General features: G+C 40.3%; 2 protein-coding genes across 4 annotated transcripts; one reads left to right on the top strand and one right to left on the bottom strand.

The window, feature by feature from the left end:
* Positions 1–3,224: 3,224 nt before the first annotated feature.
* On the bottom strand, positions 3,225–8,462 carry nts (neurotensin). Its single transcript, XM_053886024.1, has 4 exons — positions 8,209–8,462; positions 6,829–6,890; positions 4,266–4,475; positions 3,225–3,637 (listed from the first exon to the last, which is right to left on the bottom strand). The coding sequence occupies exons 1-4, from the start codon at positions 8,267–8,269 to the stop codon at positions 3,494–3,496; spliced, it is 477 nt and encodes a 158-aa protein (XP_053741999.1). The 5' UTR covers positions 8,270–8,462; the 3' UTR covers positions 3,225–3,493.
* Positions 8,463–12,054: 3,592 nt separating this feature from the next.
* Positions 12,055–27,312, top strand: rassf9 (Ras association domain family member 9). Of its 3 annotated transcripts, XM_053886336.1 has the most exons (3): positions 13,346–14,408; positions 14,638–14,706; positions 24,967–27,312. In XM_053886336.1, exons 1-3 carry the CDS (start codon positions 14,314–14,316, stop codon positions 26,201–26,203), a joined length of 1,401 nt encoding a protein of 466 aa, XP_053742311.1. In that variant the 5' UTR covers positions 13,346–14,313; the 3' UTR covers positions 26,204–27,312. The 3 variants fall into 3 exon arrangements, with proteins under 3 accessions (XP_053742312.1, XP_053742311.1, XP_053742310.1); XM_053886337.1 differs by lacking the exons at positions 13,346–14,408; positions 14,638–14,706 and adding an exon at positions 12,055–12,256 and having other exon boundaries at positions 24,967–27,311; XM_053886335.1 differs by lacking the exon at positions 13,346–14,408 and having other exon boundaries at positions 14,479–14,706.
* The last annotated feature ends 276 nt before the right edge of the window (positions 27,313–27,588 follow it).

Below are 27,588 nucleotides of genomic sequence, written 5' to 3'. Positions count from 1 at the left end.
AATAGAAATTAAACCCCAAAAACAATGACATATTATGCTCATTAATAAGCAATTTTAATGGGTTTATTTATTTATTGTATTTGCACAAATGTCAATGAAAAAAACAGTTGTAACATTTGTAATAATTACAATTTTAAATTTCGGTAAATATTTGTTTTAAATAATAATAATAATAAATATTGAAAAAGGCTAATTTTAAGCCAAATGAAACAAGTGAGCTCAGCTAAATAAAAATTCTGACATAGCGTGCCTTTACATGACTTTTGCTCTTGGAATTGGAAACCACACAGCACAATCAGATCGTGTTAATTGTATACTCTGTATTACTGTATTTAAAATTAGACAATAATATACATATAAATAGCTCATTATATATATATATATATATATATATATATATATATATATATATATATATATATATATATATATATATATATATATATATATATATATATATATATATATATATATATTGTATTCAGCATTTCTCATGGAATTAACAGTCGGTAAATTTGGATTACTCGGGTAACGTTAGAATTATCATTATAAAATAAGAATGTATTGGTTTTGGTTTTACTCATTTAGCTCACGGCATATTGGGTTATTCTCTCCAGTTCTCTTATTTTCGTTGTTTTATTTTTGTTTAGATTTTGTGTTGCCAACAGCAGCACTGAACCTTTTTGGGATTTTAATATAAGCGTGTCATGATCACTGGTCCCTCTTCTCAAACTCTTTCCATTATTTCTGCAGACGCTGCGCTACATTTCATGGTAAAAACGATGCACCTGTTGCGTTCAGCCTGAGGGATGCGAATCAATCTTGGAGTGCAAGTCATACAAACCAGAGCAGAGTCCTCCGCATGTGAAGCACAGCAGCAGAATACATGTCAGTTGCGCCTGCATCTTGAGGATGGTGCAAATATTCACAGACTAAATCAAGACAAAAATCCAAGGCTGAAGAATTCCGCTGATGAGGAGTCTAGTCCATAGGGTCAGAGGTCAGACTGCTAAAGTGGCTCTGTAGGAACAAAGAGGGATGCTGGCTGCAGTCTTTTCTTCTTCTCTTCCACTTTTCCAAATCGTCTTCTCTGCTGGTAAAATGTTGGTTGTGAAGTGAAGGCAGCTCCAGTCCCTCAGCATTTTAAGTGCAGATGTCTCCACGCTGAATAAATACTATATTTGGCAGGATATAGGTGCTCCCTTATTTTGATTTGTTTTGCAGAGGACAGCAAGAGGTCAGTGTGCTGATGCATGTTAATGTCTAGAATGGACCTCTACTGCCATCTACTGGTCCAGAGTGGTACATTTAAAACATCAATAAGGCAGGTAGTCCTCGCTGTTATTTAGTAGTAGCAATTTTATTCTCACATTCAACGGTTTGCAAAACAAAAAAGGTTCTAGATTCTAGCATGACATTCAATATCAGGTCAATATATAATGTTATTAATCGTCCTGGGGTGAAACAATGATTGTGTTCCGCCACAGCAGAATATTAAAAGGTCATCGCACTCTACTCAACCAAATTAGACAAGATATATTCTGTTCTCATTCTGTGCCCACTAATAAAATTTCATTTCTATATCCTACCTCACAATACACTGTGATTCTGTTAAGGTTCTTATAAGTAAGTAACAAGCTGCTGCCATCTTTTGATGTAACTGCAGGTAGAAAATGTGTACCAACAGCTTCAGGGTGCTGAAGTCATGCGCAATATCAGCGAAGATTTGAGGGATTTGGTAACAGTTTTGGAGGAAAATGTAAACACAGGACCTATTTTCATTCAAACAAAGAACCACGTCTGGGAATCAACGGGCCCTGCTCATCTGAGGGCCTATAGGATCAGAGATGGACAACTCCAAAACACTCTATAGTCATATAAAAATCTAAAGATCAAATTGAAGTGTGAATGTTATACTCATTTGCTCCCATATTTCTTTGCTGTTTATTTGGCATTTCTCCTCTGGTACTGAAGCTGAGGAGCTTTTTTACCTGCGTTCTAACAGACACCCCGACAGGAGCTTAAGTCTTGTGACATCTACCAGTACTCACTTAATGCGGCACTGAACTGAATTTGATTCCCTTAGAAATAACTTAACACGTATTTTGCGTTATAATTCAACAGAACCCATATGTATAATTTCATAATTCATATTCATGTATTGTTCCAGTGTGGCTCCACCATTGTTTCGGAATTAAATGTCTTTATGTCTTTGTATTTAGCCTGCGTCTATGGATAAGTCAAGGTTAATGTCTCAAAAAGTGTATTGTCTTTCGTTTACTACCAAAGGAAGTCGTCGTCGTACACCAGATTTTCAACGAATTAGTTGAACAACACTGCCGCCTGCTGGCTGATGCTGGCACTGACCTGCTGACGGTCTTGGACTATGGCCGTATATTACAGTAAGGATTTAAAGTGTGGCAGATCCAAGACTGACACCTGACATCTAGTCCACGCTTATGCGGGAAAATATTTCCGGTGACACATGAGTTCCATTCTCATTGTGCCAATGTGTTCCCTGAGATCGACTGCAAAGCTCAGCGTTTTCTTTATGGAAATGTGCGTTCAAAACTCGTCCTTGTCCTTCAAGTGAAGTTTTCAAGGACGTTCAAGTGCACCTCGACGGATCAGGTGTTCAGACCATTCGCAGTTAAAGACCTTTATTATGAGTGTGTAACGCATGGAATAATAGATGGCGCTCTCGGCTCACAAATGGTTGAACGCCATTGAATGAACCAGCGATCTCACCTTTTTCTCAAATGACAAACGGTTCACGCTACAAGCATTAATCCCTCGCGCGCTCGCACCATGGGGATATTATCATAAATGATTAGAAATTATTTGAAAATATCCTCTGAATATGGTGTGATGATTCAATTTTGATGTAACGATATAAAACATTACCTCATCTGTTCGATTTGAAGGGCCAGTCATTTGCCTTTTACAGCATGTAGTGAAGAATCCATGAGTTTACGTTCCCTTTAATTCAGTGAAATCATGGAGACAATAGGGACTATACAAGTTATATATCGTTATATCTGTGCTGTTTCTGCTGCTGCCTGCATTGATTGCTGCCACCAGAAACTGCAGTAAAGAAATAAAATATATGTATAAGAAGTCTTAGTGAGATAATGTGGCTCAGAGAACAGGAACCTAAATGTGTGAATGACTAACCTGAATGTGCCGGTGTACGAAAAACATCAACACACCAAGTGATGCTGGTTTCACACCTCCTTTAATCTTTTTATCAAACAAGATACAGCCAAAGCAGTGTGTGGTGAATAAATAGCATTAATAAATATCCTTCCCAGAAACACACGTTTTTTGCGTTGTGATGCTCAGAGTTTTATTTTCAGGAGTACAGACAGGCCTAGTAGCTGGACGCACAGTTGAAGGGTCTGAATGGATAAAAACAACACGGTGAAAACAATAGAAAAAAAGAACCATTGCAGCGACTAGATGAACACAATCACATCTCGGTGGTTTCAGGACGTCAGTAAATGGAACTCCGCTTCAGGATGTAAGGCCTCCGGGACTTGCTGGTGTGAGGCACCTGCCTCTTGAGGATGTACGGTGATTTTCGTTTCAGTGGAGTGTCTCTGTTCTCCTCGAAATATTCTATAGAGTCGTGGAGTAGCTGTGAGACGCAGGGAAGAGCAGAGTGAGAGTCAGCCGGGAGAGGTGTTTTTATGAATTATTTTCCCCTTTATTTCACCTCCCAAAATTCCGGGAAATAATCTCCGCTGATAAAAATCTGGTCAGAATATATCATGGTTTGTGGCCGCAGTAATTTAGTGAGCAATACCTGCATGGTGTCCTCATGAAACTGGACTCATAGGACACTTTTGGAAGTGTGCAGAGCTGTTTTGCTATCAGAAGAAAATGCTTTTTGACACCGGGACAAGCCCAGTGACAATGACTCCACTGATAAATTAGACCTCTAACCCTCCTGCTGATCCATTGAGACAAAGTTACAGCTCTTTTTTGCTACTTCACCACACAGGGACAGGTGTGGTAGCACTAGCGTCAGCTGGAATTGCTTCTGTCCCAGCCAGTGACATCACTGAGAGATGTCCAATTGCAAAGTCCCATATTTGTTCAATGAACGTAACAATAACATGATCGTATACCTTATGTCCGTATTGGCCACATACAGGGGTTGGACAAAATAATGGAAACACCTAAAAGCTTTTTCAGATTGAAGGTGTTTCCAATATTTTTACCAACATTCGTAGTCAATAAAAATGGCCGTGAGCTTGTCTTACCCTCTCTCCACGGCTCTGTACTGCTTGGCAGATGTGTTTGAGGCTGTAGAGCTCCTCCAGCACAGGCAGACTCTCCTCTCTCATCTCCCCTCCTTCCTCCTCCTCTCCCTCGCCCAGTTCGTCGCTCCTCCACGACCCCTGCTGCACCAGCCTGCACAGGTTGGCCAGCGACACACGCCAGTAGGGGGTGTTCTGCTTGGGCTGTTTCAACTGCAAGAATGATTGGAAACAGATCGAGTCATTGGAGCAGCTCTGCCATAAAGCTGATGACTGAAGATAATCCACAGAAAAACAACATCTGAAAAAAAAAAAAGTTATTTAATGACATGTTGGTATTGATATGGGGGTTCATTCCTCTTTTACTTAAATATTTGTGTCTATACTTCAGTTTGACTGTTCAAATGTAATAAGGTGTTTAGTGATGGAAGGTTATGATATTGCATCCATCATTATTACACTGTGCTGCTGAGGTGTAATGCAGACAGACATATTGGATTACATTCATGTATATATGAGCGGTGTCTGCCTGCAGGTACCGTGTTATGAAACAGTCGTGTTTTCTTCAGGGCACATGCTGAGCAGGCGCACCATCAAAACGTGTGGCGGAAAACAAAGAAACTGTCACTTATGTTGATGGAGGAATCCAGCAGACGATGGGAAATTGCTGTCTTCAAGATATTGTCGAGGTCTATCAAGCCCCGGGACAAAGTTTGGCTCATTCGTGAGCAGCCGAGGGTCTGAAGCTGATGGGTCGCCACAGCAACACGGCCTCTGCCCTCAGTCAGGGATATGTCCCGACGTACACTCAGATAAGTGGTTTGATGATGCGTCCAACCAATTCAGTTTTTGGGTGTCTTCAATGGCAGAAAATGATCTGCAGCTAAAACAGTAGCTCAGTGATGCCAAAGATCAGCATCCCTCTCATTCAGCCCACAAGTGAGGCACAACAGGCGCCATGCAGCGAGCCACTACACAGCCAGTCCTGTGCTGGGGAACAGCATGATTCCTAATAATGGGCGATTGGATTATTATAGTATGCCCACAAGCCAGAAAGGTGACACTTATATCATCACGGATATCATTGTGTGTCGCTTCAAATTACATATCACAGCAATAAGGTGTATTTCTTAAGGTACTCTGCTCAGTGCCACTATTTTAAATTGTGTGATGATGAAGCACCATCATGATCTCTTTACTTTCTGTTTTATTATTATTATTATTGTTGTTGTTGTTATTATTATTATTATTGTTGTTGTTGTTATTATTATTATTGTTGTTGTTGTTGTTGTTGTTGTTGTTGTTGTTGTTGTTGTTGTTGTTGTTGTTATCATTATTATTATCATTATCCATTCAGGAGATATGGGGCCAAGACAACAGGCATTTTCATTTTTTTTCTTCCTAGTCCCGTTCATTTTTCACAGGTAATGTGGTCCTGTGACAGCTCTCCAAACTTCATTTCACCCTTTAGCATTTTATTCTGTAACTCCTTCATAGTGTTTAAAAAAGCTGCATTGTCGAACAGAGAGTGGAACAATGGCATGATGACTAGCCGATCGACAAATGGTGATCAGGCCACTCAAAAGATTTTTGGGTTGTGTTCACCTCAAGTGTTCATCATCTTTATTGTTCCGATGGAAGAGAGCGAGTGGCAGCATCAGTCACCTGCCCTGTGATTATGAGTGTATTCAGCCGCCAGCGACCTTCTAGCCTCATCAGCTATGAATCAGGATGCTGGTTTGTCAGCCTCCAGGTTATATATCATCCAGGGAGAGGTACCGTCTCCACACTGCCACCAAATCTTGTTAGACTCCTGCACCAGGGGTGAAGCCATCTCTCAGACAGACCTCATATTCGCCACCAAGTTAGTTCGATCATCCCCTGAACTCACTCCGTGGCTCCAAGTCATTCTTTTTGCTGTGTTCAATGGTTGTTTTTATTAATAGAACTGAAGAAAGTACTACACATGTAAGGATGACATTACTGATTCTGTCAATTCTTCATTGTAATGTATAAAAATCTGAAATAAAAGTATGACATCAATGGATTTCGTTGCTCTTCGGTCAATGTCGACAAAATGTGAGCCTGCCACAAATATAAAATGATCAAACCATATTCCTTAATATCATTTTTTAATTATTACTATTATTGTTATTTCTGATAGGTCACTTTTCATACAAATTGCTTCACAATTACTACTCCAGTGTTTTCCATAAATGCTTAATTGAAAAAATATAATTCAAGTCTCAGTCGTGTGATACTCTATGGATGTATATGACAGTAAATAAAGCTTATATTTAGAACTATCAATGTTGATATCAACATAAAATGTACCTAATGTACACACATATATATTTGTGACAGACGTTTATCATTGATCTAAAGTTTAAAGAAAATACATTTAATGGTACATTTAGGTTGCTGATTATTTTTTCTCTCTTACAGCTTTTCTTTTTTATTGTAATTACATTACATATGAATAAGTCCACACTTGGCATCCTTATTATAGGCCAAAAAGTTGTGCAGCATAGCAGAGATTGAGGGTGTAAGGAACGGCTTGCTGTACCTTTGAGCTGAAGAGGCTGCTGAGAAGCTCCTCTTCCAGCGCTCGCTGCTCTTGGTCCAGGTCTGTGAAATCCAGCAGAAACACACGTTTGAATGGCGTACTGGGATGAAGGAATTTTAAGTGGATCATTTATGTGAGTGAGTTAAACCTACAGCTGACAGCAAACAATAATGTTCGTGATTGCTGTTATTTGCGAAGAAAGAGTTTCCCAGCTAACACTTGTTAAAAATAACAAGAGGCTCTTCAGCCATCAACGGTCATCCCTCCCGGTGTCTCAGAAGGTTCTGGACAAGGATACTGACGGTGTAATTATTCCCAGTGAGAGTACTACGTGACAGAGTAACCATTATGAGGGATGTTGGTGGATAAATACTCAGTGTCCAGAGAATGAATCGCCTGTCTGAGTGTTTAACTTGAATGATCATTGGAAACCCTTGAAGCGCACCTACGCTCATGTTAGTAACACTAAGACAAACACTAATCCTAACCCTAACCAACACTAATAGATTTTGTTTCCTTTATTATAAATAGAAATTAAGTCAAAGTACTATTTTCATACAAAAAAACCCCAAAACAATTACATATTATGCTCATTAATATGCAATTTTAATGGGTTTATTTATTTATTGTATTTGCACAAATGTCAATGAAAAAAACAGTTGTAACATTTGTAATAATTACAATTTTAAATTTCGGTAAATATTTGTTTTAAATAATAATAATAATAAATATTGAAAAAGGAGAATTTTAAGCCAAATGAAACAAGCGAGCTCAGCTAAATAAAAATTCTGACATAGCGTGCCTTTACATGACTTTTGCTCTTGGAATTGGAAACCACACAGCACAATCAGATCGTGTTAATTGTATACTCTGTATTACTGTATTTAAAATTAGATAATAATATACATATAAGTAGCTCATTATATATATATATATATATATATATATATATATATATATATATATATATATATATATATATATATATATATATATATATATATATATATATTGTATTCAGCATTTCTCATGGAATTAACAGTCGGTAAATTTGGATTACTCGGGTAACGTTAGAATTATCATTATAAAATAAGAATGTATTGGTTTTGGTTTTACTCATTTAGCTCACGGCATATTGGGTTATTCTCTCCAGTTCTCTTATTTTCGTTGTTTTATTATTGTTTAGATTTTGTGTTGCCAACAGCAGCACTGAACCTTTTTGGGATTCTAATATAAGTGTGTCATGATCACTGGTCCCTCTTCTCAAACTCTTTCCATTATTTCTGCAGTCGCTGCGCTACATTTCATGGTAAAAACGATGCACCTGTTGCGTTCAGCCAGAGGGATGCGAATCAATCTTGGAGTGCAAGTCATACAAACCAGAGCAGAGTCCTCCGCATGTGAAGCACAGCAGCAGAATACATGTCAGTTGCGCCTGCATCTTGAGGATGGTGCAAATATTCACAGACTAAATCAAGACAAAAATCCAAGGCTGAAGAATTCCGCTGATGAGGAGTCTAGTCCATAGGGTCAGAGGTCAGACTGCTAAAGTGGCTCTGTAGGAACAAAGAGGGATGCTGGCTGCAGTCTTTTCTTCTTCTCTTCCACTTTTCCAAATCGTCTTCTCTGCTGGTAAAATGTTGGTTGTGAAGTGAAGGCAGCTCCAGTCCCTCAGCATTTTAAGTGCAGATGTGATGTCAGAGGAACCCCCCCGCCCCCCTCCTCCACCACGATCACTCCCCCCGTCCCTGCTGATCTCCACACCCACCTTTGCCACCCATTATCCATGCAGTCTCCATCTACCATGTCCCTCCTTTGACTCTTTCAGCAGACGTCACAGTGGCATCATTTTTGTTTTTTTATTGCATCAATGATATTTGGTGATCACACCCAGTCTGACGATCCAAGTGAGGGGGAGGGGTATGCACAAAATCACATTTAGTCATCGCGTCACGGCTGAATGAAGACAGGAGTCACTTCTCCAATCCGGACGTCACAAGTCAAAATCGTGTTTTACCATTCAATATATTCATTAAAATTGGGCGTGAATCCAATAAAATGGCTTTTTATTTGAAATGAGCTCCAAATGCATAAAGGTTTACTGGCAGTTGACTGAAGTCATAATGGGTGAGTCTTTGATTCCATCGGTGGTGTGCGTCTGTGAAAGGGCTTGTCATCTTACCTTGAAGACGCGTGAATAAACTAGTTTAGGATCTGCCTGTTGGCTTCAAGCTGCACATGGAGGGATAACAGACAAAGCAAGGCACAGCAGAGGAATGGTGAGTTTAAGTCAAGGCTTAACTATTGTGCACTCTAACACCATGCTTCTCATCCATCTTGTCTTAGTGGGGAAGGTCACTCAACCACAGGAAAAACTGGATACCATAGTTATTGCTTCCAGAATAATTCACCATGCATTTGTAAGTGTCACTCAAAGTCAAGCAACAGTTCGGACTATTCCACATTGTGATTTTTGGGGAAACAGCGTCATATTCATCACATTCTGCACTTGAAATGAGGATGCTGCAGTGGAGCAGGCAGCCGATCACAGGCATGAAATGGTCAGATGGCCCCCACATCGCATCCTCAAATCTGTTGCCAGTTTGATTCGAATGTTGAGCTGATGAAGCTTTGTGAAGCAGTGTCCTCATTTTCAGTTCGGGTTTCATTCAGCTAGTTGTTCAAAGTTAGTGAGAGAAGAAGAGGATGCCATCTAGTGGACTCTGAGGACACTGCCCTATGAAGTTTCATCAGCCCATCACTAGCACAGCACAGCAGGTCTGAAAAGTGAATATGCCTGTCTCATGTCTACAACCTGCCTGATCAATGTAAGGTTGTCAACCCTGAGAAAATGAAACACCACGTACAATCACAATACGCAAAGACATTTTACACAATTTACAAGATTTGAAAAGACACAAAGAATGACCTGAGCCCTGTTGTATTGAAAGGATGTGTACAGGATGCAGAACAACACATACAAAACTTTGCATTCGTGAAGAGTGAAACGAATGTGGATATCTACACGCGTCTTTTTACATCAGGCGCCTGGTGTTTGTAGAGATAATCTTTAATATAAATGTCGAAACTGCCCTCCTGCCGCCTTGTTTCCATGTCTTCCAGTTTGTTGTTCTTCTAGTAGGCTGCAATTCCAAAACCAGTCCGATCGCATCTGAGCATCAATTCATATGTGTCAAGTGTGAGAACAGGAATTGTGATCGACGAACTGTGATTCACTCATACAGAATGCTGAATACCTAAAAACATTGCCCAGTGTATGCCCAGCTTAAGTGGGTTGGGAGGCTCAAAACAAATTCGAGAAACTTGACCTGGAGGCGATTGCGTGACCGGTGGAATTATTACAGAAGGTCACATGCATGTCCAACAAAGCAGACCCTGTTAGAGAACCGTCATTGCCATGCGACGAATTCATGTGAAAATGCAGCAACACCTCAGATGAAGGAGATTATCCAGGATGAATGTGCCAAGAAAGCTTTAGCGGTTGCACACTTAGCATCATCATGGCGGGTGGTATAACTTAACCTGTCTGCATCTGAGGTGTTGTCGTGGAAAAATGATGACACCATGTTGTTGTGCCACAGTGACACTGATTAAATGTTGGTAGTGCTCTGGATCTTGTGTTGAGGAAATCTTTGGAGGAGTCGATGAAGGTGGTGAATGGACATGTGTGGACTGGTGGTCATTGTTGTGCTGGTGCTGGTCTTCACTCTCTGAGTGCATTTCTATTTGAGACATGCAGAATCTGATGCCCAAATACAGCTATTTTCTTTTATTTTCATTAGACTCTTATTTCTGCATGAATTGTCGACTATAAAAGCAGCGTTTTGTTCCCCCATTGCTATAGTTACTGAGACGCCTTCATCATTACAGTTCCAAGAGAGTAATTGAATGAGAACTGAGAATAACTGGACTTGTGTGTAACAGTGAACTTTATCTGAAAAGAAATGGTGCAATAAATAGGCATATCAAGGCTGAACGCTTCTAAAACTAAACAGACTCACATTTTTAGTATGCTTTGCCCATGATGTAAGTATTACAAGAATACACGAATAACAGTAATAAACAAATAAATGAAACTAAAAAAACACAAATTCATCCATGTACCACCCGCATAATGACATAGCCAACAGAAGCCCTCTGGCTTTGTTGACAAGCTGCAGCTTTGTAGTTTTTGTGCCTTCTCAATGTGCCACAGGTTTTTCAGCAGAAACTGATAAGGACAGTGTTTGACTGAGTTTCAGAAGGATCTTAATTTTCTTTACAAGCGGGTGAAGCGCTTCACTTGTTGGCTGTGGCTCCTCTGCAGACATGCACCACCAGACCTGAAAAACTGCAGAAACTCTCCTGTTTCATCATATTCCCTCATTATATTTCAAAATGTCAAGGAGCCAAAGTTGTGTATTGTCACTTGAACACACTGGAATGGGTTAAAACGGGTCTGTTTGTTGAATCTCCCCAATGTGGGGCTAATAAAGGCCGTCGAATCTAATTTAATCTAATGTAATTATGGTGAATATTGAGTAGCGACTCTTACAGCGGCGTCGAAATAATCCCCAATGAACGAAAAAAATATTAGGAATAACAATCAGATCAGATTGTAATGTACAGTTCTTTAGTCAACAATAATGATAGTGACCTTCTCAATTGTTAGAGACACACGATGGTAACATCAGTATTACTAACTACAACATTCACTTCACAACGTGCTATTTTAAGAAAGCAGCTCAGTGGAATTCAAAAATAATTATTCAAATGTATTACTCAAATAACAAAATAAGGTTTCTGGAGTCAAACGGGTGAAGATTCAGTGGATGGGGCCGTGAAACAACACATTCGGGTTGTGCTGGACTCAAAGTAAGAAAACATACATTTATACACCAAACAGAAAAAGTTCATAGAGAATGCGAATTTCCAAAACTTTGATAATCATTTAAAATAAATAAATACATTCACTTGGTATCAGCTTTGTTCATATAGCTTTTTCATATAATATTCTACATGACTCACCTGTTTTTTTTAATGACGCCTTGAGTCATTTATTTAGTTTTTCTTGTTAGTATAGAATACTAGAATACAATAGAATACAAAGTGCAACGCAATTGTTACAGATTTCTCTCTTTATTACGAGTGTTCAACACCTCGTGGCACGTGAGGTCGCTGCCGCAAGTGGATGGGGGCAGAGTTTCACCGCGAATTCCACGGCCGCGCGACACCTCCCCGTTCCTCCTCCTGCCCCTCAAGGGGAGCGGACAGAGTTCCACACGGGACGCAACTTTTTCTAAAGTCTTCACCGTCGTGTCGAGCCATGCGGGGTCACTGAAGTCCGGATTGTTGCTGTGTTCTTTACGCGCTCCAGAGTCATGGCTCCGTTTGGGAAGAACTTCCTGAAAGCTCGACTAAAGAACAGGTAATCCAAGTCAGTTCTTGTGAGGATGTCTCTCCAACTTTACTGAGGGCAGAAGCTGCCGTGTTGGCGTCGAAGCAGGTGGAGAAGCTCACCACTCGCTTCATTGTCAATGAACTGCGGAGAGAACTTGTTCACACCTTTGCTTTGAAACAACCCAGCTCATTCCGAGAGACACGTTCCTCAAACATCAACACTAAACGCGTAAAAACGTCTGAGGTGATTTTGGAAGGCCAGTGGAGCAGTGGAACGCTGTGATGGAATTGGTCTGAAACCTGATCAGTCACACTTTTTTCCGCCACAGATAAACTTGCTGGTTTAAATAGCGACTGAATTATTAATGAAGAGTTTGTTGTTTAACCTATTCACCTGGAAACTCCACCATCAAGTGTTCCAGTTCAGGAATGTCCGAATATTAAAGTTGACACTTTACGCATCAGAAGTGTCAAAGTGTTGACCTGTATTATTATTATTATTATTATTATTATTATTGCTTTGTTTTTGGTGCTGAATTCCTGTACGACTAGGCATTGCATTCATTGGTGTAAATGGCGTACCCAGGTAGTTGTACCCAGGTCCGACCACAATATATTTTTGAGCTCATTCACCATTATTCCAGATCAGATGTGTAAAAGCTAAATTAGCTTGAGTGGTCGAGTTAATGGCAGCCAGTGAATTGGTCCTTTGGAAGTCCCTTCCCCTCAATACCTGATGCGTGCTCAGCCGTGAAAATGGCGATTGAATGAAGGAAGGCACTGCTGGGCTATGACACATCCAAGTTCTTTTTTTTTTTTTTTTTTTTTTTTTTTAAAGATCAGTGCTTGGTGTCTAAGCCTGGGGTTGGAATTATATATTAGTAAGGTAATAATTAAATCAAACAGTTCAGGCAAAACAATGACACTGACTAGTTTGTATCAAATGCAAAAAAAAAAAAGATTACTGTTATATTTATTCATTATAACAGTGTTAGCAAGTGTTGGTCCAAGTTTAGAATCTGCTACAGTGTTGCGTTGTCTGAGAAGATAACAACTTTGTGCTTGGAAATTTCCACTATTGCGTGGATTGAATTCCTGTCGAATTTATAATTGTATTCATACCTTTCAACGTGCAGTATTCATGTTATGTATAGTTTGAAAAGCATGTGAAGGTATGTGTGTAATTACAGCCATGGTGTTTCTCTTTATGCATGTGACATGCCAGAATTGAGAAACGTTTTGATTTCCTCATAGTCCTGTCAACAACAAGTGCTTGTAATTCATGAGGCATCTTCATGAGGTCTTTTTGACGTAGTTTTTTTTGGCCTCTGGAGAGTAGAAATGTCTGATTTATGAGCTTCTGTAACGGCTGTACGTCTGTCTTCAGGGTATGTGGGTTAAGATCTGGTTTCTTCCTGGCAGCTGAATGGGTCAACACATTTCCGTTCTTTGGGCAGACAGGATTTTAATGTCCGAGGGAACATTTCAGACAAAAGTGTCCGACATATTATTTTGCTTCCACAATTGGACCAGATTTGGAGTTCATTTTGGCTTCCAATTGTTGTTGCAATTGTTGCTGCTTTTCTGACTTTTTCCTTTGTTGATTTCTCCATCTGAGTGTTCGGGCTTGGGCCCAGACAATTGTGTTACAGTGTACACAATCACGACTGGCCTATTTCTTCATCGGGTTTGGATTGTTTTCTTCTGGCATTTTGCTCCTGAATCAGAATAGTTATGGATTATAGTTATTAGTCCGAGCCTAAATTCCAACTCTGGCTGGTGTGGTAATTCATTTTTAACCAGTATTTGTGATTGTGGTGTTTCTGGCTGTGTGTGGATGGGAATTGGAAGAAAATGGGGATATAGAATTATGAAGGTAGACGTTTTCTGTTGAACTAGATGTCTTGGTTACATGCACAGTAATGGAACATGGACTCTCAGTCATAATGGTGTGCATGTAGTGTCTTTGTTGTGGTCTTCTGGCCAGTCTTAAAACCACCATATATATTTTTTTCTTTGTTTTCGAGGCTACCTTCACTGAATATGACCTAGAAATTTTCAGACTCAAGCCTTCCTAGAAGTCACATGAATGCTGCCATGTTCTTCTGCCCATCAAATCTCCTTCTTCTTGGCCTCCAAGTGGCTGACTCTCTCCAAAGCCTGAGCCAATGCTTCATACAGTTGTTCAACTTCCATCGCATTGGTTCTACATGTCATTGCTTTCAACACTGAACCTTGAATTTTTTTTTTCCAATATTTTTTCATGCCTTTATTTTGTCATTGTCCTTTGTCCCTTTGTTTCTTTTGTGAGTCTTTCATCTTGGGCATTTCATGTTCTTGTCTTTCAACTTCAAACTTCTTTGATTCAATTTTTTTTTTCATTGTGGTATTCTCTGTGATAAACTTTAGAATGAGTTTCATTATCGCAGACTCCCCTGTGGAACACGCGATGGCCTCGTCCGATGGGATTTCTTCCAGGTCAGTGTCTTTTGCACTATTGCGTGGCAAGCCAGTACAGTTGATTTTTTTTTTCTCCGCCAAGTCTTGGCTATTTCAAGTGCTCTGGTAACTTGTGATGGCCTCGCCTGATTCTTGATCCTTTTTGTACTGTTCAATATGGGACCATGATCTTTTAAAACACCTTCAAATCAGTAAATGAGTTGCACTTGAAGATAAGATTTCTATCTTTGTGGGAACCACTCATTGACATAATGCTTTCCAGCCTCTCACCCTAGTCCTAACCATCCAAAACAGATGGCTAACCAACTAAATGGATACACTTCACTACGCTTAAACCAAATTATAATGACATAGTTGTCTTGATGTTTTCATCCTCAAATTGAGGCTTGGATTTGTGGGGTCCAGCCAAATGGTCCCCACAAAGATACAAGAAATGGTCCCCATAAGTGAGGATGAACCAGAACTGTTATGACAAGTGTAGAGTAGTTTGCCACAAACTATGATAGTTTTGAGTCTCTACGGAAGAACTCACACTAAAAAAGAATAAAATAAAACATCTTAAATCACGATCATTTTGTACATTGAATCATGAGCTGATGCATGATTTTAACGTGGATAAGAATCGATGGCACAAGTCGGCAGATAATCTAATTCCCAATGGAAGAGATTATAAATTAGATTACAGGACCTACGATGGTTTTGCCTCCGCCTGACTCATATTCCAGCGTTGATCTGTAGCGTCACCAAGTATTGAGCTTTTGTTTTTTTTTCTCTGGAGTCAGATTGACATGACTCCAACGGCAGAATAAGCGTCCCACCAAAACCCCTGACTCTGTTTCAAGGTGACGTGCTCCTGTTTGATGTGGTGTCATAATCACCACCCTGGCACCTGTAATTACGCTTAGGTGTGTGGAGGAGTGATTCCGTCGACTGCCTCTCCTCCCTTTTTGAGGACGAGGCTGTTTTTCATTGGCTTTTCTGCTATTTAACTAGAAACTGCTGATTTGAGCAGCAAGGAGTTGTTGTGAACTGGAACGCCAGTTTGCCAGTAAATGCCGCCCAGGTCACTGTAAGGGGGTCGAGGCTGTGCACAGGAGCTATTACTATGTGACTATTGACATACGAACCATAAAAATAAGCAACTGTTGTGGTGAGTTGGCTCTAAGAGGAGAGAGAAGTGTGGTGATTTATGCCTGCGTCTGGCGGTGGGTGGTTTCTCACAGCGAGGACGCGAGGGGAAGGGGTGTGTCCGATCCTTATCAGAGTGGGTGTCCTCCCTAAGATTCCGAAATGATGTTGTTTCCTGTCCGGCGCTCATCTCCGTCCTGATAAGCGAGAGGAGGCCTCACTGGACCTTCTCGAAAACAAACAGGAACATGAGGACCTCGCTGGAATTAGACGTAATTGTGTTTTGTCCCTGATGGAGGATGAAACATTTCACGATGATGATGATTGTGATATCAGTCGACACAGTGTTATATGTGATCGGGTGAAGGCAAATTTGTCATGAGAGAAGTATTAGGTTGTTTCAGTTGTTTCACTGGTTGGTTATTTTAATCAGCTGCTTGGCGTTCTATCGATTCAAGTCCCGGGCCTTGAGCAGTCAGAGACTGGATGGTGAGGCTTTTTTTTTTTTTTTTTTGTACTGGAAATGTAACCGACGCAGTTAAGAAATCGCTCAGCATTTTCCTGTTACAAGACGCTGCACCACAGGACAGTTTATACAGTAAGCTGGAGCAAATATGTGTGACACCATTAGATATTACCAGTTAATAAGTCTATTAGTCGCAAAGGAGGTTGTAATGACTGTGCTGAACAGGGCAGGTCTTGACACGTGCCTGGAGCTTATCATGGCGCGGTAAATGTGTGCAAACAACAATAAATCATGTACAGTAGTAGACATTTAAGATAAAAAGTGACTGGTTCAGACATGAAGAGAAGAACTGGGTCCCAACATGTGACAAACATTTCTTTCCATGCAATGTCTGTTAAGAAAAATAAATACTCAGCTTTTTAATTCTGTTTGCAATTTTAAACAGAAAATGGCAAGTGTACTAAAATAAACAAATAAAATACATTTACAGGAGTTTTATACATCTATCTGTTAGTATGTCATATAGAATAGAATAGAATTGATGATTAGATCCTTTTATTTGGAACTTTGGAGGGAACTTGAACATGTCACAGTTGAGACACTGCAAAGACACTGAGGCGTCAATTCCAACAAAAACATCAGAGACACACACCAAAGAACAAAGATGGACGCAGAGTAACAGCAAACAAAAATCACTAAGCTGGACGCATTTCATACTTACACACATTATATAAGTTCACGAATTGTGAATACATGAAATAATTAAATACCAAATTATATAAATTGATTGATGCTTTCAAGAAGATGTGTTTGTAATTTGGGCTTAATATAAAAGAAAACATTTGATGGAAAGAGCAACCCCACTCTCCACTGTACCAAGTGACATGCCCTCTAAAAACTATGACTGTCAATAGTGACAGATAGTTTGCTGACTGTCAGGTGTGTTGAAAATGATGATTTTTATGTTGTTTGTATTTATTTTGTTTCCATATCCATCTTGCTTTTGTAACTTATCCTAGCTACTGGAGCACTAAACAATATGTACTGTGAGTGACTTTGATCACGATAGTTTCACCAATTGGTATTCACCAACAGACAGATCATTCAGCTCGATGAATCTGTTTAGGCAGACATAAATTGAAAATCAGAAGTTGATTAATGTGTAGAAACTATTGCAGTGCATGAAGCTTTATTAAGCAGTGAAGGACAATTCAATGTTCAATATTTTAAGATGCACATGGAAAATCTGTTAAATTTCACTTTGTATTTCTACTGACACAAGCTATAGTCTCACTACAGAGCAGAACCAAACAATAGAGATGGGAATACGTAATCGCTGGACATGTTCCATGATACTCATAGTATCACGATGCAGCCATATTAGTATATAATGCAAGATAACTAAATACAAAATATGTAAAACCTGTGAATTCATACTTGTCAAATACAAGATTTCCCAATGTATTTACAAAAAAAAACTGGCATCAATGTTATACCTTGCTCAAGCCTCCAGCATGTTTTCACCATGTGAGCAAAGATTCAAATTTATGACTCATTGGCAATTATTAACCTCGGCAGGGCGGTCATTATCGGCATTGCTCGGCGAGGTTACCAGAGATGAGCTAATCTCATTGTTGAGCAAAGAAGCTCTGTTTAAATGTGCGCATAATTCTGTTTACACTTGTTGTGCCTGATGTCTCTGTGCCCCTGTGCTCGCTGTGCTTTTTGAGTTAGTTCAAGAAAGGGTCAAGTGCTCAGGTTACTTGCCGTTCTGGATTTGAATAATTCCACTGGGGTTTAATATCATCTGTCATTTTACTGACGCTTTAAGATCAACTCATAGTTCATCATCAGTCACACGGAGATGTGACCTATAAGGGCACCCTCATCTGTTCTGTCTGGAACCGCCGCCTAATCCCAAACTATGAATATAAAACGTCGGCTGAACGCAAAACCCTCATGATTGCAATGTCGGCGATGCGATCTTTCAAATGGCGGTGGAGTGTTTATGTCTTTTCCTGGAAGGAAGTCGCTTCCGTTTGCCTCCAGTAGCAAGAAAATGTCCGCAGCTTTACTGATGTTAAAAGTGAAACCCTTTCATTACAGCGTATTATGTTTAATTTAGAGTATATATTCTGTTGTGGTGACTTCAGACGTTCTGTTGCACAATTGTACAATCTGCCTTACTATTTCGTATCGTACAATTGTACAATTGCAAGTGTATATAAGTACACATGCTGCTGCTAAGCTCCTGTTTTTTCATGCAAATCTGATTCTGGGGAACTTTTGTCCGCACTCTGTGTGTTGGGCGACATGCTTACTCATCACATGACACTCAGTGTGAGTGACTCAGTCAGTGACTCTATCTGAATTATCTGTTGGATGCTAAAATAGAATTCTTGTCTTTCAGTGCGTCTGGTCAGGTGTTGCTGCAGCAACACACTCTTCTTTGCATTAACACATCTTGACCAGGCTCATACCTGGTCACACTGACCCTCATCATGTGCTCCTTTAGCACATCAACACTTGTCTTTCTCTTCTGTTTTCGCTGGTGGTTCCATTTTTAATTCTCTCTCGTCCTTCTTAGTCACTCCAAACAAAACCCTGCACATCTTTAATGCGTCCAATTCTACTGTAACTCTGTTTCTAGTCTTTGTGTCAGAGCTACTGTCTCAATACCCGGGGTGTCAGACTCTACTGTGGGGTGACGAAAGGGAAATTCTTACTGAGTCTGGGCCACATACTGGTAGTGTTTGGTCTTGTGGCTCATCATTTGTCATTCTGGTCTGGTCTTTAACATTTAATTACCATCACATAGATAATAAACTTTGAGAAACATATATGTTTGCATTAAAAATTGAGTTTCTTATGGAGTCTCAATGTAAACCGCTTAAAGACCAATATGAGTAACAAAGTGGGCTTCAACTCCCACATGGCACACAATAAGTGTTCCCCGCAAATGTGCATCACTTGGCTTGTGGTGCCAGTTTTGAGCATTGTGTTGGTCAACATATTCTGGTCTCCTAATTTTTTGTCCTTCTGCATGAATGTCATCTAATCGTGGGGTCAAAATCAAATTTAATAGGGATGCGCCGATCGATCAGCCATCGATTGTGATCGGAGGATGCCGATCACTACCTGTCATCACAACTACTGATCACGTGCGACAGCCGGCGCTCTGATAAAGCCCCACTGATTGTGATGCGTCTGCTCCTCCCTACTCTGCTATGGAGGTTCTTTCAGTCTGTCATGTAAAGTTTGCATCCTGCAGCACATGCACAGGAAAATGCAGTGCAAGGAAGCGCCTTCAAATTAAACACGGCATTTAAAGCACCAGCACTTGACAGAGCACAGAGTTTTCCGGGCTCATGAAAGTGAGACCGCTTGTTCCTCTGCAGCAGGCTGCTAGCGCAGCTGACGTTCAGCAACAACTGCTGGTCCGAGCATGACATTGGGAACCCTTAGCGCATTGCGCAAAAAATAACGATTAAAAACTTTTCTCAGGTGTCATTTTGGAGTCGGGTGCAGCGTTCGCCTGAAAAAGTCCGGAGTGGAAACTTTCATAAATGTAGTGCTCTCTGTCTCAGAGTTCCGCTGCAAGCTGCTAGTATGTAAATATTTCACGGACATAGCAGAGTGTCAAGAGACTCACCAAACTGCAACATCTCACATCGAGATAAATGTTTTTCAGTTGCCCTTTTGACAGAATAGCTGCTGCATTCTGCAAGGTTTTTCTATTTTTTGCCACCTTGAAGAGGTATATGAAACGTGTCTGAATTAAAATGATTTAATGGTTCATGTTTTCACATCATGTACACAGAAGGTCTCATCATGTTGATTTCCAATTCATTGTCAATCCATGTGATCGGTATCGGTGATCGCTGGTGATCTGGCTGATCAGTATCGGTGATCGGCACCAAAAATCCCTAAAATTTAATAATATTTTCAGTATTCCGATGGCATAAGTATTACTGTGATACATTGCGTTTCACTGCAATATACAGTAAAAGTACTTTAAAGCCCTAAAGGTAGATGCAAATCTCATTAAGTTAGGCTGCCTGTCGCCTGGCCAGCCTGCATTGCACAAAGCCGGAGGGAATAAAGGTTGCGGCATGATGACCACTATCATGATCCTCAAGTGAAAATGGAAACTACACCCACCAAAATTGCAAAAAGAAAAACTTAAATGCACCTTGAGTACAGATTTGAGTGTATGTTTTCAAGCTCATCCACAGGAATTCACTTGTTTTCATCCCAAATCACATAGGACAAAGAGGCTGTTGGGGCCACACCCATGGCCATACCTACTCGCAAGCTGCTGAACTGCATTTGTGGGGCTCGAGTTTAACAACATACAAATATACAAAAATATTATTAATGAAATAGTGTTCATCAGATCATCACTGCAGGCATTCCGTTGTTGGGGAGGTAGTTGCGAGGGCCTTTTCTCATGTTGGTAACATAGGCCGCCAGGCAAATACAGGTATCTGAGCAGCTCATAAGGAAGCTGCCACCTGGGTGTTGAAAAGGTATTTAGCTCAAATAATGCCAGGACAGCTTTTCTACTTTTACTGGTGCACTGAGGTCCCAAAAATAACAACCCATTTTTTTTCTAAATAATCCGAAATTCTGTGTTTGTTGGTTAAACCCAGTACCGTTATAGGTACTTTTATTAATTTATCTATAGTTTTTTTTTATTCATGGAAACATGAATTCTTGTCAAAATATATAATACACAAGTTCAAAAGTTGTTTTAAAATCATCATCTTAATACGCTGTAACAATTTTCTGATTTCATAATGTGTCCATTAGCCAACATAATTACTTCAATTCACCAAATAAAACTACATTCAATAACAAAACTGAAATAGGATGATTGAAAGTCATACATTACATGCTCCAGAGCTGTGAAAACTGCACAATACCACAGTTTACTGAGGCAGAAATGGAAAATAATGTCTCCCTTCCTCCCACTGTGGTGGCAGGATATTGTGTGAATGTTGATGATTGTAGACCGGGACAAATACAGGTGTTTCCATGGCTGGCGGGACCCTCTTCCTGCACAGCTGACGGCACAAATCCCGTGCCCCTACAATATGCAATTGTCTTTAGAACGTGTTTATTCACCTGCATGGTGAGACAAGTTTAAACAAGTGTGTAGGAAATATCTAAAATGTGTGTCGACTCCAATTGTTAATTTAGTGTCTTTCTTTAGTAATACCGTCGCTAGATCATCAAAAAATAAATACATATTTTACATTACACTGAACAAGAAAGTTTTTGAAGTCGGCCAAATGCACTTATTATTGTTTTGCACCAAAACATTGGGGGCTGTTTGTGTTTTATGTTTGTTTTATGTTATTACATTTTGTTCTTACGCCAACCGTGACCAGCTACATTACCAAGAAACTGTACGCCATTAAAGCGGCTCCAGGGGTCTCACAAGGGTCAAGAAAGGACCCATTATATTTTGTGTCTTTCAATTAGCCACGTTGACTAGCAAAATGTTCTTTTCAGACCACCAATGTTTCTGACTCAGCCGCGACATCACCATGGATACCGTAACCATTACTTGTTAAATGCTGTCTCACGAGTGAGGGACACATCCTCTCATTGGACTGTTCATATAGATTTTGGTAATTTACACTGTTTTGTTGTGTCACTCATGAAGAGTCACAGCAAACTCATGGTGTTCTCCTCCAATAGTTACTGTTGTTTCTTCTAAAGCCTGAAGAACGTGCCCAGCTGTCTTTTCCATATAGTTGTTGTACAGTTGCATTGTACCTGTTTTATCACGGACCTTGCTCCCTGTGTCTTTTCCTCTCATGAATCTCCGCTCATTAGTCTTTCCAGTCCAAGATCACTTGCTTTCTCATTTTTTTTCTCCCTTGCATTGGTACTTTTCTCCTCCCATTAACTGCTCATTGTCTGGTGGAGGCATGAATACATCTTTTTTGTGTTCAGTTATTGCTGTAGATCACCACGAGTTTCAAATGAAACAGTGAAGACACTCAGAGAGGTCAGACCACTGGAAGCCTCTCATTTTTTTACCCTGAATCTGTGCATTACTGTGTATTTATTGTATGTATGCAATCCCATACAGTTTTTTAACATTTGATTTGGCAATTATAATGGCGATGTGTAAGAGATTTGAATGAAGGATGAGTGTCATTCATCATAATTGAACACAACAAAAATATAGTGGTTGTACAGCACTTTTAAAAAGTTGAAAGTTGCTGATGTGTTTCAAGTCACCACACAAACTTATATAGTGTAAATATTAGGTGTTGAGGCACGAAATTTATCTGCAACTCACATTAACAGATCCAACTCTCATCCAAGCATCATGTGACTCTCAGTTCAGCTGATAACATTTACTACTACATTTTCCCATGACGTCTTGAGAAGAGATCACAATAGGACACCTCAAATGATGACTCCAAAGCTGTTTATCGACCAAGCGTTTGCTCAGTGCGACAAAAATATTTCCTGAGGACCTGGTCGACAGATATTCTGGATTTGTTCAGTCCCTAAATAACAGAGGTGTTTGCTTTTCCCTGCTCGTCTCCCAGGGTCCCTATAACCATTAACCAGCCCTCTGCATTGTTGCGCGATCACATTCCACAGGTTTTGTTCACAGCCTTGTTGCACAATACGTGTGTGGGTGTGCGTGCATATGTTTCTCCAACGCACATAGGAATCAAAACACCAGTATCGGTTTAGAAAATGAGCTGCTCTGTGTGGGCAGTTCCGTTGTGAAATGTGAAAGTGAAATAGTTTACGAGAAATTGTTCTGTTTGTTTTTAACCGTCAGCATACACGTCATGCTTTCATGCTTTGTGGGGTCCACTCTTTTACGTAATGCTTTTCCCAGCCTACCTCCGTAAACCTAAGCATCCAGAACAAATGGCTAACCTTAACCAAGAGTCTGAGCCAAACTTAAACTCACTTTTCATGACCTCGCAGTTTTGAAGTCAAATTGAGGTTTAAACTTGTCGGGTCTGGCAAAAGGTCCCCACAAAAGCAAAGGGTCTTCGGGAGGAGGGTTGCTTCAAAGGAATGATCCGCACGTTTATAGCAATACAAAGGTACACACACACACAGGTTCATTTTTATTAGCCAGAGAAGCTATGCATTAACTTTAACAGCATTGTGGGAACCCCATCATTATAGCAGCTCTACTTCGGTTATATTAGTCTTGGCTTTTACATGTCAGTGTCTTACAGAAGAGCATTGGGGCCACTGAAAAAAGGGTTTCCAAATGATCTACTTTAAAGTCTAGAATAGAATGGCTTTTATTGCTACAATATGAGGTAGCCAAGGAAATGTGTTACATTATGAGGGTTTGTTTGTTTGTTTTTCATACTGACCACATCCACTGAAACACAGTGATGACTCTAACAGTAGCCAGCATCTGACCTCCTTAACATGAGTACAGAGATCTTGCTTTACCATTTGGTGGAGCTGGCAGTTAAGCAGTTTCCCTAAAAGAAAGGACATTTCCCTACCATTTCCACCCATTCTATTGAGCTTTGATGAAAGTGATATTCCTATCCTTTATTGTGTCTGCCCACTGATATACAGTATTTAAGATTGTTATTTTTCAGTAAGGATCACAATGAATGATTTATTACCTAAATATTATGGCAATTTATTAGTGAGTGCTTTGAAATTCAAGCTGCCAGAGTATAAATCTGTCAGTTGTGGAGATTGATCTTAAAATTACAGAACAAGTACACGCTTTCTTGTTTCTTCACAGATTGAGTTGCGTGTAATTACAGCATTCTCGTGTTTCACTTTGGCTTTCAGGTGAATTTAGGTACAACTTCAGAGCCCAAAACTTGGCCTGAACTTCATAAGAAACACTGGTGCTTTGCTGTGTTGATATCATATTGTGTTTCAAATAAATAATGAAATACATTCTACGATATCTTCAAATCCAATTGAAATGTCTGGTGATATTATCGTCTTATTGGATTACCCGTCCATGTTGTGGATGTCTGCGCTGCCGGTGCCTATCATTTAATGAGTGGATATTAGCTCCTGGATATTACCGGTGGCCCATTAAGCTGGTAAGAAATAGAGACCCATCAGAGGTCAGCTTTCGAGCAGTTCTGATGACACAAAATGGTAATGATTTTTCGGGGTTGAATATTTCAGATCTGAAGTGATCATCTTTGATGACCTGTAGGAGAGTGAGTGATGCAGGTAATTTGATCGGGTCAAAGTGCAAAAGAGAAATAAGATTATATCCATAAAAGAAGAAAGCAAATGAGATGTCCGAGTACCAGTACTGCCACCGTTCTGACTCATACTGCACCCATACAGATGCTTTTTCAAATCCAGCTTCAGACACGGACGAGGGCTCTTGCTCTTGCCTGCAGTCTTTAACAGTATGTTTTCATCCAAGACCACATGGTAGCAAGAGTTGTACCCAAGTAGCAGCCACCTAAGCAACTTCCTCTGAAGTTGTGTGATAAAAAAAAAAAAAAAAAATTAAAATAGGTTGTGCATCGATTTGGTGAACAAGCGTTATAGAGTGTTATGTGCAATGTTTTTTCTGAGAAACATGAGATACAGCGCGGTGACTAGTTTGCCAGTTAAACCTATCAAAATTCTTAAAGGAAATTCATTAAAAAGACAGTTTGAAAACAGTCATAAATGTTGCTTTTCTGTCTTTCTAGGCCTAAAGATGCTGAACCGACCGCTGGAAAGGAAATCCAAGTAACAGTGCACAATGAAGAGAAGGTGGTCTGTGGAGTAACAAAGCACACAACTTGTACTGATATGATTCAAGCACTGCTGGATGATCACCGGTCGCTGCCAGAAAGCAAACAGACCCTGTTTGGAGAAGCCAAGGACTTCTGTCTGGTGGAGAGGTGGAAGGGTTTTGAGAGAGCTTTGCCGCCCCTCACTAGGATACTGAGGCTTTGGTATGCGTGGGGAGACCAGCGACCTTACATCCAGTTCATCCTGTTAGAAACCAGTCATTTTGTTCCTCAGCCAGCGATGAAGGCTGCGAAGATAAGGAGTGTCAAGCCAAAGAGACTAGAACATAGCCGCGTCAAGAACCCTCAGTCTCTACCTGTAGAGAAGCAGAAGCGCTTGGTGAAGAAAGCTTTCAGGAAGTTAGAGAAAATCCACAATGAAAGCAAGGTTTCTCCTGGAGCTGAAGAGATTGATCGAATGGTCCAGCTAATACTCAACCAGGACCATGCAATTCGGGAGCAAATTCAGCGGATGAGAGAGCTGGATTCTGAGATTGAACATATCGAAGCACAAGCACAAGGAGGAGCTGCAGCTGAGATCCATCAGTCTGAAGCATGTGGCCTGGAAGTGCACAACCTGGAGCAGATGGAAGAGTTTTTGTACACCAGCGATGGTGTGGATCAGCTCGACTTGCAGGTCAAGAGGCACCAGGAACTGATCGACCAGTTGAGTCGGGATATTGACACAGAGCTGAGGCGCCAACACGACATGGAACTGGAAGGAGCAGCGGCTGCCTCCTGGATCCCCTCGGCCGTGGATGAGTTGTTCTACGTAGCTGAGCTGGACCGGATCCAGACAGAACTGAAACGCAGCCTGATGGACGGCGTGTCACTGCACAGCCAAGCAGCGGACATTGATAAACAACTGAAGCACTATGAGGCCACACTGTCCACAAAAGACCAGGAGTGCTGGCAGTTGGCCGCTCATCTGAGCTCACTGCAAGTCTCTGACAGGACGGAGGAGACGTCCAGCTCCACCCCCCAGAAAGCTGACACGGCGTGTAGCATCTCCCAGACAGTGAAACTCAAACACTGTCTGTCGCCTCTAGATATTACCGACACGGACTCAGACACGGGGATTAGCTCCACTCACAGTCAGGACTCGCTGTCACCATGTCTGGACTTTCCTCCCCCATTGGACACAGACGTCTGAAAGACAGTTTCTTCTTCATTGGGGTGCGTCACTGTGTCTTAGAACATGGTCCCAGCTGAGGTTTCAATCACTACAATGTTGCTTAAGCTGGAATGATGACCTGCTATCATCACTACTGCCCTGTCACTGCAAACACAAGGCATGTCCGTAGCTCGAGGGAAACTGAACTGCTGTCCTGTTGTATTTTAGAAGGTCTTGCTTCCTGAGGCTACGTTCACATTACAACATGAGCTAAAGCTGTTCTCTATAAACCGTCCAGTCCATATATGCAAACAGCATATTTAAGTATACCCACAAAGCTCTACCCACTCAAGTGTACAAGAATTGTCACTTGTTTATTTTTATTTATTTCTACATGTCTGATATGAATTGAACGGTATGCCAGTTATGTGTCCACGTGCATGTTGGCACTTCATACATTTTTCACCCGAATCCAACCGAACCGTCTGATTCTGAAAGTTGAACTAAATGTGATGAAAACACATTTTGATTTCAACACAAGTAAACACTCGTAGACTTTCTTCAAAATCAAATATTTGGTAACTGTCTCTGAGTGCACCAAAGACTGGGAAATCTATCACTGCATACTCTCATATTCAGTTTGTAGACACAAATATGCAGCGTGGATTAAACATTCATGAGTGTTTTTTATCTGATCCTGTTTCATTGAAAGAGTCAACCAGAAGTTAAGACAAATTCACACAGATTTAAAGCACGAGAAGGTTTAGTCGGCCCAAGATAGCTGATAAATAATAGATATCTGTTTAGTTTTTTACCAAAATTACAAATAGTTAAACATTTATACATTTAGAAAAGTGCACTTATTACCTTTATTAACAATGTTTTACATTAAAACACCTATGTAAGTGATTGAAATATAAACTTTGAATTGTGGTAGTGGCAGTTAAATGTTGAAGAACCTGTATGATCTCTACATGTATACTTGTATTTATTGATAATATTTTGTAAATAAGAGCCACATGATTTGAATTCCAAACAATAGGGCTGAAGTATTTTTAGTTCTCCAGCACTTAACCCTGAAGCCATTGTAAAGTGAATGTACAGCTTTCATAATAAAGTGATTAAACCAAATGTGTGTTTCAATTTTGCTCATTGTTCTAAAAGTTGAAATTGATCTATGTGAAAATGAGAATGACAGCCAGACGTGTTGTGACTAAGTAAATCAAGTTTTCCAAAAACACTGCAGTGGGTTCCTCACATCATTCGGTGAAGAGACACCATGACTGAAGAGCCCGCAGCAGAGTCAGGACCGTCTCCAGGCAGCAGCAACAACAGCGAGCTCTCTCTGCAGTCAACACTCCTCTGACAGACAGACGCTTTGTTCTCGGGGCAGAGCGGTCCAGAAGAACTGGATATCCATTTCA

Source organism: Synchiropus splendidus, chromosome 14 (genome assembly GCF_027744825.2).
Source record: "Synchiropus splendidus isolate RoL2022-P1 chromosome 14, RoL_Sspl_1.0, whole genome shotgun sequence".
Taxonomy (NCBI): domain Eukaryota; kingdom Metazoa; phylum Chordata; class Actinopteri; order Syngnathiformes; family Callionymidae; genus Synchiropus; species Synchiropus splendidus.
The sequence above is the reverse complement of the archived record's forward strand: the minus strand, read 5'-3'. Positions and strand labels throughout refer to the sequence as shown.